Source organism: Cebidichthys violaceus, unplaced genomic scaffold (assembly GCF_023349555.1).
Source record: "Cebidichthys violaceus isolate CVI_PGR_0920_01 unplaced genomic scaffold, fCebVio1.0.p SCAF_11, whole genome shotgun sequence".
Classification (NCBI taxonomy): domain Eukaryota; kingdom Metazoa; phylum Chordata; class Actinopteri; order Perciformes; family Stichaeidae; genus Cebidichthys; species Cebidichthys violaceus.
Window position 1 is genome coordinate 4,176,350 of NW_027176274.1, and position 13,784 is coordinate 4,190,133.

Sequence of the window (13,784 nt, forward strand, 5' to 3'; positions counted from 1 at the left end):
CATTTCTGAGTGCTTCAATCCAAGCTGACTGGAGAACATCTGCTGAATTTCTTGACTCACTGCGATCACTTTCACCCCAGACATCAGTGCAGGCATGTTCTGAGAAACGACACTGAAAGATATGGCATTTAAATATCAATCCAAACTGCATACTTGTTTATGCTTGAGTATATTATGTTCTATGGAAAAATTATCACATATTTTCATTACTCTTCTTGCATTCACCTTACCATGCCATTTGGTCAAAAGTACAGCCCATTTGTTGCTAAGGTTAAGTATACCATGTGCAGTAGGCCTAGTATTTAGTCTTTTTAGCCTATGTTCACCTAATATATGATCAAAAAACCCTTTTGTTGCTCTTTGGTGATAAAAATCATTCCCACAGACTGTGCCTTGTAAACTAGATAAATGTGACAGCAGTTGGTTGATGAACTCAAGGAGAAGTATTACCTCTAAGATATAACAGAATTATACAGACTTTCAGCACATTGTTTTCATGGATGGACGCAATTGATAATTCCTTATTCCATCCCTTCGTGTTGCATGGTTTGGCAATCTGGTGAGAATAGACTGCAATCCCATGGAAACAAGGAACAAAGCTGGTCTGTCACTCTATGTTGACAAGAGATGGTGCAAAAAACAACATACTCCAAGAGTCATATTGTTGTGAACATACTGAATTTATTTTCCTGTAGTTCAGACTGTTTTATCTGGAGTTGGGACTACTGTTCATTACTGTTATCTGAGGGCGAGTACTCAGACTGCTTCAGCTCTAGTATATGATACTGTGGCTTTGTTAGAAAACATTGCTCCTAATGCCACTAAATTTGTACTGGGGGATTTCAGTGGCTGGTCGATAATGTTGCCTCTCCAAAACCATGCATAGGTGACTCCACAAACCTGTTCATCTGGTCTCTCTCTATAAACAGTGGTTTAAAATTAGCAAGCCTGAGTTGAGAACCGCCCAGATATGGAGTGGTAAATCAGTTGACTGTCTTAGATGATGATTTGACTGTTCATCTTTACAGATACCAGCAATAACTTGGAAGAGCTCAACGCTGTAGTGGGCAATGTTATACCTGTGACGATGTGATACTCAATGCACAAGATCCACAAGAAACTGGAGCCAGAGACTACTATACCAAAAATATTGATTTTATTGACAATGCATGGAAAAGAAGACTCGTCTCCACTCAACAAGTAAGTTTCAATAGAAGGCCTAAATGCAGATTATAATAAAGGAGGGATGGAGTAAACTATACAATTAATATATGAATCAAAAGAAATGAACAATCAAAGAAAATAAACAATGTGGGGCTTAACTGCACCATCAGGGAGGTCCATGTAGAGTTATGCGTAAAAGAAATTTAAAAATATGTAGGCAAATTATGAATAAACCACCACTGTACACAAACCAAATCAAGTCAAATGTACCTTCTCACAGCAAGCTATGGTGACTCAAACCACACAATAAAATGCACATGCACTGGGACTGTGTTCCAGTGTAGCAAGTTTTAAAAACTTGCTACACTGGAAACACAGTCTCCTCCCCCAGTTGAAGACATGCAGCTGACTGGAATATTGTTTCTTGGCTGATGTGCCTAAGCAATCACTCAGAGTTTTAGTCCCTCACCAAACAAAAACTGACCTAAGCTGCTCTCTCATGTGTCTGAGTTCAGGAAGAAAGCTCAGTTGAGCTTCCCACCCCACTTTATAGACTCTGGTCCTTTGCCTGGGTCCTAATGCTAGACTGTGTTTTATCTGCTTTCCCACATACCAACTGAATGTATGAAGATATTCCCAAATGATGAACCATGGAGAAATGGAGAATTGAAACCACCATTAAGGAAGTGAAAACAAGCCTTTCAGCAGAAGATTATTTTTGCTAGTGCAAAATATTTTAAATTAAAGTTTTCAACATTTTCTGTAAGTTTGTCACAGCTTATCCCATATTGAAGCATATTTTTTAAGTCTCTTCTTAATGTAGACCACTGACCATACCTGCTACAGTCACTTGGACCTCGAATGCACCACTGACTGTGTTTAAACAACAATTCAAGTGAAATATTGAAAATAAACCCCGTAAACACATTGAACTCTCTGAGATTGTACCAATGACAACACAAAAACTAAAGATTTAAAACTAATTTCTGAGAATCTCTAAGATCCCTGTAAACCACTAATGACAAGGCTAATTTCGAAATAGCCACACGATGAATAGGAATCTGACAGCGCAGCTGCATTTGGCTGAACAAAGAAAAAGTTCATCTTTCAAGAGTTACACAACGAAAAGGTCGTTTGAGTTTATATGAGCCAGCCTGTGGTAGGGGAGAGCTACTCTGCAACTCTGCACCAGAGTGAGGAAACAGTCGACACTCTGTCCTTACTCTCCGCGTATTGAAGGTAATTGGTGAATACTTACAATGTTCGACTGATTCTTACCTTAATGATTTTAAAGATAGTTTTTTTTAAAATAGGTGTTTTTTTGCATGCACGAATCATTGCTATATGTATGAATATAAACCACCATGTGTAACGCGTTGCAGGAATCAGTCATGGCTGTGGATCCAAAGACGACTTGTTATGATGGCGCTTGTGCCCAAAGCTATCAAGTATACTTACAACAGTCCGGAGACCACAAGGCCATTCTCCAATGTCTTCACAACATCCTGCCTGGAGAATTTAAAAGGTAACTAACAAGAAGAAAGGCTATGATTGCTGAACTGCACGTTTGTCAGGACACTCTTCCCCTGGCCATTACCAATCTGCAACCGGAATACAATATTCAACTGTATTTATGTACTTGGGAAACTGGCAGTAAAGCGTTAATAACATATCAGCAAAGAAATTAGAACGTGCATGTATTTTTCTGCTTTACACATGGCAGCATTATCTCTACTTTCTTGTATTCAACGATATATATATCTATGTATTTTCTGTGTAAGAGAATGGAAAGTGACACACACACATATATATAATTATTATGAGCTGTTTATTTATTAATTCACTTTTGCCATTGAAACTTTTTCATTTATAGTTTTAGTTGTAAGTAACATCCTTGAGCCAAGTTTTCCTTTTCCTTCTATCATATGTTGCAGAATCGGAGTAGACAAAAGCAGCCTGGATGTTCTTGGTGTTGGAAGTGGTGGAGGTATGTGATGAGAAACAGCAACTATAACTGTTGCATGAACACATGTTGTGGCTTGTTGAAGTCATTTTGGCTCAGTTACAAACTGTTGTGTGCACTGGCAAAGATCCAGTGGAAGAGATTGTGTTACTGTGTGATTCATGTTCTTAAAGAAGCAGCTCGATTTAAAGACCAGAGGAAAATACACTTTAGCATGATTTTGATAATAATGATGCCTTGATATTTATTGAAATTGAAAGCCTTGAAATTAAATATTTAATTTTCCTCCAGAGATGGATTTAATGTAAAAAATGAACTATACAAACCTACATCTAGTAAATACCGTATCTATATACAGAACGTTCCCAGAGTTTATCAATTCAAATTTTCCCACATAAACATTGTGATATGGTTTCAGGTCAAAAGGTGGACCCATAAAAGAAGTCAGGCAGGTAAAATAAACAAAAGGCGAGCTTTGAAAACAAAAGCCTGGTAGCAAAAAAATTAAAGCAGGAAACAAACTGAGCAGACTATTACCATAGAGTTCAGTAGAGGGCAGAGCCTTTGTGAGATAATCAGACAGCCTTACAATAACAGAGAGAAAGCGCACAGACAGAGGCCCAATCCCAATCTCCACACTCACAGACTCACAGACTTTGTGGCGCGTTCCCGCAAAGTCCATGAGGGTTTAGGGCTGTCCCACTGTCAAATCGTTGAGTGTTTTTGAGGGCTTTCTCGCAGACATTTTGAGCCCTTTATGAACACTTTCCGTACATCTGCATTGCTGCAGACTTTGCCTCAAAGAATTACCTACAATTCATAGCAATGTGACATTAAACATGGGTTTACCAGGGGAAGTGTGGAAGCAGGAATCGTAGAAAAAGGTAAACAAAGAGGACGGCACATTGGTGTTCAGCCTGGTATATTAAATTTACTCAGAAACTTTGAGGATTAAAGATGGTTCATAAAAACACATGCAAGCAGAGGAATGCAAGCAGAGACTATATCTCCCAGATTTATTCATCAAACTAATCTGACATATTCTTACACCTGCAGAAGTGTCTGATACACTTCCTTTGCAAAACCTGGAAGGTGCTTCAAGTAGAGAAGTGGCCATGGCGTGGACAAAGGTCACCAAACTTAGCGTAGGTGACAAAAGGGTTGAAAGTTTCAGGAATGTTTGCAATATTCCAAACTAATGTATTCTGATGCGTGAGGTTTTCACATTAAAGCAGCATTACACTGAGGCATTGGGTTTTCAAAGTCTAAATATTTCCTGGTTTCTTCCAGGGGAGGTGGATGCCCAGATACTTACTCTGCTGCAGTCTACATTCCCTGCTGTCCCAATCACTACTGACATTGTGGAGGGAAGCTCTCAACTCGCAGACAACTTCAAAGGTATTGAAAATTCAGGATGTCGCAGAGTGATTTTGTTTTATAATTTCCAAATGTGTATTTGTTCCTTATGATAATAACAATAATAATAATTATACATTTTATTTATATAGCGCTTTAAAAGGCACTCAAAGGCACTTTACATGTAAAAAAAACTAAACAATAAAAGCCATTCTAATAAGAACAAAATCATAACAATTAGGAACAACACGAAAATAAGAAAGAAACTGACTTTACAGGTTAAAAGCAGATTTGAACAGGTGAGTTTTAAGTGCAGTTTTGAAAGTGGCGAGTGAGGGAGAATGTCTGAGATGTTGGGGGAGGGAGTTCCAGAGGGAGGGGGCAGCAATGGAGAAGGCCCTGTTCCCCCAGGTCCGATGCTTGGACAGAGTTGGGGGGGTAAGGAGGGTTGGCGTTGGCGGATCTGAGGTTGCGGTTGGGAGTGTGACGTGCAGGAGGTCTGAAAGGTATGAAGGGGCGAGGTTGTGAAGGGCTTTGTATGTGATGAGGAGGATCTTGAAGTGGATTATTTGCTGTATGGGGAGCCAGTGGAGGTTTTGGAGGACTGGGGTGATGTGGTCTCTGGTATGGGAGTGGGAGAGCAGAAGGGCAGCTGAGTTCTGGATGTATTGAAGTTTGTTGATGATTTTGGTGGGTGAGCCGTACAGGATGCTAGGTTAGGTTAGGTTACTTTTATTTGTACCGGTAGACTTGGTTTGCAATAGAGAGTGAGGCATCCATCTCGACACACATTACAATCGACACAGACAACAAGACAAACATGATAGAAGTACACAAGGCTACAAATCAGTAAATCATTAAATAAATAAATACGTACACAAACGTTGCTTCTATAGCATCTGTGCACTGTTGCTATGATTTGTTCACCTGAGTGATGGCTGCTGGAACAAAACTGTTTTTATACCGCTTTGTTCTACACCATGGGACCATATACCTCCGTCTAGAAGTAAGAAGCTGAAATTCCCTGTGCAAAGGGTGGGAGTCGTCCTTTAAAATGGAGCCGGTTATCCGTTGTAACTGTCTGGTGTACAAGGACTCCAAGTTAAGCTGTGACTCACTAATCAGCCTGCTAGACCATTTAACAACTTGATACAGAGAGAACCACAAGACTGGTTAAACATGTCCCAATCAGTGCAATCACAACATTCCTGTAGGCAGAGCACAGATTATTCTGTCCAGTCTTTTATGTCCTTTGTCTGTGCTTTCTCTCACTTTAACACTGTTTTATATATGGGCAGTAGATGCACACAGTTATGATTCGCAGAGCCCAGTGGGGGTACTGGGAGTGATTTATAAGCATTCTTTACTGACCCATAACAAAGATCCAATGTCTTATCCCGCCTGGTTGGACAGGAGACAGGTAGAAAGGACGCAACGATACAGATAAAAGTTTGACATCTGGTGTACAGATGCTTTCTCTGACAGTCACAGAGCTGCAGTATCGTTTGTTTAAGTATAAACATACTCCACCACCTAGAGTTTTCCCCGTCACTTCAGCCTTTCGATCCAAACGAAAAGGAGCTCCAAAACCGTCGATGGACAGGTCGATGGACAAGTCGATGGACAAGTCGATGGACAGGTCGATGGACAGGTCGATGAACAGGTCGATGGACAGGTCGGTGTCCTGGTCGCGCTCAGTGAGCCATGTCTCAGTGAAGGCCATGACGCAGCAGTCTCTGAAGTCCTTCTGAAACCGAACATTTCCTTGGAGTTCGTCCACTTTATTACTCAAGGACTGGACGTTCCCCATGATCACAGAGGGCAGAGGAATCCGGGTGAGCCGCTGTTTCCTCAAGCGTAGTTTGACGCCTCCTTGTTAACCCCGCTTCCTCTTCTTATCCCTCGTTGCACCACAAGTTTCATGAGAATCTCTCAGAATAAAGTCCGGTAACTGTAACGTGACATCTGTCACACTAGCTAAACTCGCAAAGTTCAGTTGCAGCAGCACATCTCTGGTGTACTGTGTCCTTTCACCGTAGACAGACCCGTTGACGTCGCAGACAAGCAGTAGATATAACAAGATCCACAAAGCGGCAGGATATAGAAGATCCATTGTAGATTAGATTAGCAGCACTAAGAGCACTCAATCATAATGACACTCAAATGATTAATTTAAGAAAGGACACGTAAAAACATTCAAAACAACAAAAACACGAGGACGGCAAACTGTCACTGCCGGTTGCTGCGTGCGCATGCGCACCCTGTTGCAGTAGTCCAGTCGAGAGGTGATGAAGGCGTGGATGAGTGTTTCAGTGGCAGCGGAGAGGGAGGGGCGGAGACGGGCGATGTTTTTTGAGATGAAAGGAGGTGGTTTTTGTGATGTGATTAATGTGGCGTTCGTAGGAGAGGGTTTGATCAAAAATGATACCAAGGTTATGGGCATGTGTGGAGACAGGAACAGTGGTGCCATCAATGCAGAGGGAGACGTTGTGGTGGGGTTTGTTTTTCAGATTTGTTGCTGTTGAGTTTGAGGAAGTTGGCTTGCATCCAGGTTTTTATATCTGTGAGGCAGTTGGTGATGGTGGAGTGGATGGTGGGGGTGATGGATTTGGTGGAGATGTAAAGCTGGGTGTCGTCAGCATAGCAGTAGAATTGGAGACTATGGTGGCGGATGATGTCTCCAAGGGGGAGCAGGTAGAGGATGAAGAGGAGGGGACCAACTACTGAACCTTGGGGGACACCATGAGAGACTGGGGCTGTGTCAGACTTGAATTTGTTGATGGTAAGACTTATGTGTCTTTGTTGTCTTCATCTGATCATAATCTGTGTTTAGGTTGTTCTCATACACTGTATATACTGTGTTTCTTAATGTTATTGTCTGCACTACTTTATGTACAACTTATAGCTTTGGTGGCGAAGACCTCCAACCTTCAGAAGATCTCATTTGCTTGGCATTTCATGAGCAGTGAGAACTATGAGAAACAAGTCAAAGCTAACGGAGATATGAAGAAATTTGACTTCATACACATGGTTCAGGTATTATGACTTCTACTTTTTGACCTTCAGTTTAAAAATGATGTAATGACGAATGGGTCTCATTTTGCATACGCAATGACATTTATTTAGCTTCCCCTAAATCCTCCGCTGATGCTAGAAGTCAGTGGGGAGCATATCAGCAGAATTGTTTCTACCAAACAAAAGTGCATAACGATAAGTGCTATAGTCATATAATGCACACTAAAGTGTTTGAAAACATTTCAAACTGTGGGTTTACATGGATGCAAGCATCATCCAAAAAATCTAATTAACAACTCTCTCCTTAACAGATGATCTACTATGTGGATAACCTCGCCGATACCATCACATTCTACCAGAGCCTTCTGAAGAACAACGGCAGGCTTATGATCATCGTTCAAGCAAGTAAGTAGAACTACGTTTTCCATACTGCTTCCTGCCCTTCTTCATAAAAACTTTCTTAATCTTTACTGAAAAGCAAAACATGTATCAACTTGCATCTTATTTCATTTACCCAGCCCAATACTTACTCATTTAATTCTGTGCTGGAAGAATGACGCCCTCTTGGATTTTTGCATTGAGGACTGTTGAGGTTACCAGCCCTCTTAACTGATATACCATCCTCAGATGACCAATAGTCTCTCATGACTGTAACAAAATAACATCAGGGTTTTGTTGTTGTTTGTCAATATGTTTCTTCTGGATTTAATTAATTATTTCATCTCATAATATCCAGCTAACTCTGGCTGGGATATCCTGTGGAAGACTTACAAGAAGGAGCTCGCTTTCGATGGCATCACAGATCGTTCATCATCAGAGGTTATTGCCTGCCTGAAGAGCCTGGGTCTGAAATATGAGGAGCACGCCACTCCCAACACCTTCGACATCACTGAGTGCTTCAATCCAAGCAGCCAGACTGGAAAGAGTCTGCTGAATTTCCTGACAGCGAAAAACAACTTCTACGAGTCCTTTACCCCAGAGATCAGAGCAGGGATTCTAGACCTTCTCAGAAACAAGTGCAGCACTGAAAAAGATGGCAGGGTAATCATCAACAATAATGCGAGCTGCTTCCTTGTTTATGCTTGAGGTGTCTTATGGAAATTGGTTCATACATTCTGTCTTCTGTTCTTGCATTTACTTTACCCTTATCAAAAGTGCAGCATATGTGTCTGTTGCTAAGATTGAGTTTACCATTTGGAAAAGTTTTCAGCCATTTTAGCCTATTTTTATCGGAATGTAAACCAACATTATCAATAAATAAAATGTTTTTCTTTGGAAGTGGTAAAACACAATGGCTGTGTCCAAAGTCTCATCCTCTACTCTCATTACAGACATTCAACAGTTGAAAGGTTTTATTTTCCAATTAATTTATGTTAAAAATATTGTATTTTAGTAGCTCTGCAATAAAGAGGAGCTTTCAATAACCTTCTGATAAAGACATTTAAGTCAAGGATAAGCATGACAAATTATGGAATACCTCTGTTTGTAAAGATAGATTGAATATTTCTATGAAATAAGCAAATTCACGGTAATTTCAACGATCAACCATTCAAATTGAAAAAGGAAATATGCTGTTATTTCTTGCTTTTATACATTTTAGCGATTATTTTAAAAGATTGACTCGTGTAATTCTTCTTTAGATGGGCCATAAAAATGTGTCCGCATTAGAGCCACAAACTGAGGCTAACTGCTACCTAGAGTGCACCCCTGTTTAAGCAATAAAAGAATGGCTTTAGGAACGTCAGGCATCCTTCTTGGTTGACCATTAGCTGATTTCCGGTCCATGGCTTGAGTGTTGGAAGACATAAACTGCACCGCCAGTGGAGACTCTTTGGCTGATAATCTGCACTGAACCTCCAGTCTTGTGTGGGAGATTGGAGGTTTTCTTTCCAATGACAGATGTCAAGGGAAAGTGACTGCTTGCATTTTGGTTGATGCTGGATAGAAAATGTTGGCAGATGTCTAATATGTAGAAAGTCTGCTCTTCATTCTAAGGATCACTCCTACAACTGAGAATACAATATATATCAATCCAAATTATTTACAGATTCATTATTTCCAACTATGTGACAAGCAAATGTTATGGCCTAAAAAAAATAGTGTAGGAACTAAATTATGTTTCGGTGTTAACATTACTGTGTAATACAAGGGATTTTAAGTAATAATTTAAATGAGTTATGTTATATTTTCCTGTTATATGAAATATAAATGTATAATTTACGAAATGCAACATGTAGTAACAATGCAGATTGATTTTTGATGTTGTAACATTATTGTGTAATGATGTTTCCATTACATTCCATAACTCTGTTTTGTGTCTGTTGATGCAGTTTTGGTGTCACAGAAACCAGGTTTAGATTACATCAAATTTACCTGGAACCAGATGACTGTCATTGAGTTTGAAGAGCACTGGAAAGGGAAAAAGATGACTAAGAAGGCCGACTTCATTCACATGATACAGGTTTGTGTTGCCAACGTAGTGCTTCTGGCCCACAAACTGTATTTTTGACACATCTAGGTCATATTCATTTGGCGGCGCTCCACAGCAATTAATCCCATTAGAACATTCGTCTAGCGTAGCGTTTTAATTGGGTGCTCTATGAATCCAGTTACCAGCTCATTATCTGTTGTGAAATCAACAGATGCTGTACTATGTCAATACTGGGGCTTCTTCTGTTCAACATCTACATGCTTCCACTAGCTCAGATTATGGAAAACAACAAAGTGTGTATCATAATTATGCAGACGACACACAAATCTACATAACTATATCACCAGGGGACTATAATCCCATACAGGGGCTGGGCAAATGCATTGAACAAATCAATAACTGAATGTGCCAGAATTTTCTTCAATCAAACTAAGATAAAACGGAAGTAATTGTTTTTGGTACCAAGAACAAACGTTTGAAAGTCAGCGCTCATTTTCAATCACTGATGTTAAAAACCACAAACCAAGCCAGAAACCTAGATGTAGTTATGGATTCAGACCTCAACATGAACAGCCACATCAAGACAATCACAAAATCAGCCTACTATAACCTGAAGAATATTTCAAGGATTAGAGGACTTATGTCTCAACAGGATTTGGAAAAACTTGTCCATGCATTTATCTTCAGTAGACTCGACTACTGTAACGTTGTGTTTACAGGTCTCTGTAAAAAGTCAATCAGAAAGCTGCAGCTGATTCAGAATGCTGAGTTTGAGTCCTCACTAAGACCAAGAAAGTGGATCACATCACTCCAGTTCTGAGGTCTTTGCACTGGCTTCCTGTCCAACAAAGAATTGACTTTAAAATCCTGCTGTTGGTTTATAAAGCACTGAATGGTTTAGGGCCAAAATACATTTCTGATCTGCTGCTACCTTATGAACCATCCCGACCCCTTAGGTCGTCTGGGACCGGTCTACTTTCTGTTCCCAGAGTCAGAACTAAACATGGAGAAGCAGCGTTCAGTTTTTCTGCAACACATATCTGGAACAAAGTCCCAGACAGCTGCAGGTCTGCCGAGACCCTCAGCTCCTTTAAATCAAGACTGAAGACTTGTTTGCTGCTGCTTTTGATTGAACCAGATTCAAGGACATTAATCAATTTCTGCATTTTACTGCTACTACTACTGTATTTTATTTCTTAAACTGCACCGCAACTATTATTCTGTTTTTAGCTTTAGTGTTTTAATGACTTTTTAATGTTTCAATTAATGTTCTTGTTTTTAAATCTCCTTTTCTTTTGCATTATGGTTTGATGCTTTGATTTTATGTGAAGCATAAAAAGGCTTTGAATTGCCTTGTTGTTGAAATGTGCTATACAAATAAACTTGCCTTGCCTCAAACCTTTTTTTTCTGAAGTAAAACAATTTACTATTGATAGTGAAACTAATAATACTGCACAGTAAGTAAGTAGTATACAGCTTATTCTTTAACTGCTTTGGGGAACTTTTGTAAGTTAGTTCAAGGAACAATGAGTTAGAATTGGACCCAAGGAAGTGCAGCGTTGAGTGTGAAGTTTTAATGAGCGGTTCTTGAGAAAGCCTCATGCAGCAACACCAGGCATATTCAGCCTGTTCTGAACAGTCATGCTTTCAAACAGCACTGCGTAATCAATTGACAAATAGTACTTTACTCAGGCCAAACGGCTCGATTGTGTTCAAAGTATGAAGCCAATATGCCTCTCTGCAGGGCAGTGAGTTGATAATGTCAACCTCTAGGAGAGAGTGAAATTGTCCATCATTAACCAGACCACAGGGACATTTTGAACATGTGGGCAAATATGTGCTGCTGAAGTGTTTTTCTTCTTATACCCGTTTATTAGCATTGTAGCTTAGTGTAACAGGATAGTACCAAGGACACAGAAATTAGTGGCAGCGCAGCAGGCAGTCAGTTCTGTAGGTTTTTAATTAAACTTCACTCAACACAAAATAACAGAAAACGTGGCTCAGTTCAGAGCTCTATCAATCGACTACACAAACTAAACTATATCCGCCGGGCCGCTAGCCGACTTACCGGGCTTAATGATCTTCAACTCTCGATCGTAGGGAGAAACCACCCTTCTCCTTTTGCATAATGTTTTCTCTACTCAGTTTCCTTACTTGCCCTTTGTTCATCTCCCTGAGATCAGGTGTGTCTCATCCCACACCTGATCTCAATGCACCACTGAAGGAGTGGGTGGAGCCTTCTGGCTGGAATGTAAATTCCGGCAACTACTCTACTCCTCATCCCCTTACACACCCCACCCCTTCAGTTCTGGCGTTGAAGGGTCGACCATTGGCCATAGAGCGTCTCTTTGGGACAGGGCATCTGCATTCCCATGCTTGGCTCCTGCTCTGTGAATGATAGAGAAGTTAAACTCTTGCAAAGAGATGAACCAACTACCTACCTTTGCATTTGTGTCTTTTTTTTATTGGCCATCCAGACCAGGGGAGCATGGCCGGTGACCAGAGTGAAGTGACGTCCCCAGAGGTAATACCGAAGGCACTCTAGTGCCCATTTTATGGCGAGAGCTTCCTTTTCCACCGTGGCATATCCTTGTTCCCTTGTGTTGAGCTTCCGACTGATATAAATTATGGGATGCTCCTCACCTTGAAGTTCTTGGGAGAGTACTGCCCCTATGCCCACCTTTGATGCATCAGTCTGCACAATCATCTCCCAGCTGAAGTCTGGGGTCAACAATACTGGCTGTGAACTGAGGGCCCCCTTTAGGCCCTGAAAGGCCTGTTCAGCTTCTTCTGTCCACTTTACGCTGAGTGGCTTTGAGGCTCTGGTCAAGTCTGTGAGGGGAGACACTACAGCAGAGAAGTTTGGGATGAACAGACCGTAGTATGAGGTCAGAGCTACTGGGCCTTTGTGGATGGGCGTGGCCAGCCCTGGATCGCCTGCACCTTGCGGTCTTGTGGCTTCACATTGCCACGCCCAGCACATTGCTGTCTAGCCGGCCTTGCGGAGAGCTTCCAGGACTGCTGCCAGCCTTACCAGATGGCTGTCCCAGGAGACACTGTGAATTACCACATCGCAGCTGCATACTCACAATGTGGCTTCAGGACCCTGTCCATCAGTTTCTGAAACGTGGCTGGAGCTCCATGCAGACCGAAGGGCAGCACAGTGTAATCATACAGCTAATATAGTGAAGGCTGTCTTTTCCTTTGAGGTTTCCGCCAGGGGTACCTGCCAATATCTCTTTGTCAGGTCCAGGGTGCTGATAAAAACGGGCTTCCCCGAGCCGATCAATCAGCTCATCTACCATAGAAATAGGATAAGCATCAAACTTTGAAATTTCATTTAATTGTCTAAAGTCATTACAGAACCTGTTGGTGTTGTCTGGTTTAGGGACCAGGACAACTGGGCTGGTCCACTCACTGTAGGATTCTTTCTATCACCCCTAGAGCCAACATTTTCCGGACCTCTCGCTCAATGGTTAACCTTCTTCCGTCGGGTATCCTGTAGGTGCGCAATTTTACCTTGAAGAGCCAGCAGAGGTCTTTCATTACCTTGGACATGAAGGGGGTGCCCTGGTCTGTCAGCATCTCCTTGGGGATACCAACTCTGCTGAACAAGTGGAATAGCTCCCGAGCAATTGTTTTGGTGGTCATGTTCCTCAGGGGAATGGCCTCAGGGTACCTTGTGGCATAATCGAGGATAACCAGAATGTACTGATGTCCCCTAGCGGACTTCCCCAGGGGCCCCACCAAGTCCATAGCAATGCAAGGAAACGGCACATCAATTATACTACTACTTTTACCACACCTGGCCAGTGGAATCAGCTTGCAATCCGCTGCCTTGTCTGGGGTGACCGT

The 13,784-nt window shown here is 41.4% G+C and overlaps 1 protein-coding gene across 1 annotated transcript; it reads left to right on the plus strand.

The window, feature by feature from the left end:
- The first annotated feature begins 2,317 nt into the window (after positions 1-2,317).
- Positions 2,318-9,628, plus strand: LOC137892674 (histamine N-methyltransferase-like). The gene is made up of 7 exons (XM_068737997.1): positions 2,318-2,403; positions 2,547-2,689; positions 3,099-3,151; positions 4,418-4,525; positions 7,389-7,519; positions 7,810-7,903; positions 8,235-9,628. The coding sequence occupies exons 2-7, from the start codon at positions 2,556-2,558 to the stop codon at positions 8,582-8,584; spliced, it is 870 nt and encodes a 289-aa protein (XP_068594098.1). The 5' UTR covers positions 2,318-2,403; positions 2,547-2,555; the 3' UTR covers positions 8,585-9,628.
- Positions 9,629-13,784: the final 4,156 nt, after the last annotated feature.

What these genes read in the sequence shown, in the direction of transcription:
- LOC137892674 (XM_068737997.1), top strand. Translation starts at nt 2,556, where the DNA reads ATGGCTGTGGATCCAAAGACGACTTGTTATGATGGCGCTTGTGCCCAA. An exon ending in CTGCCTGGAGAATTTAAAAG is followed by an intron (nt 2,690 to 3,098) that starts GTAACTAACAAG and finishes CATATGTTGCAG; the next exon opens with AATCGGAGTAGACAAAAGCA. An exon ending in TATGATCATCGTTCAAGCAA is followed by an intron (nt 7,904 to 8,234) that starts GTAAGTAGAACT and finishes CATAATATCCAG; the next exon opens with CTAACTCTGGCTGGGATATC.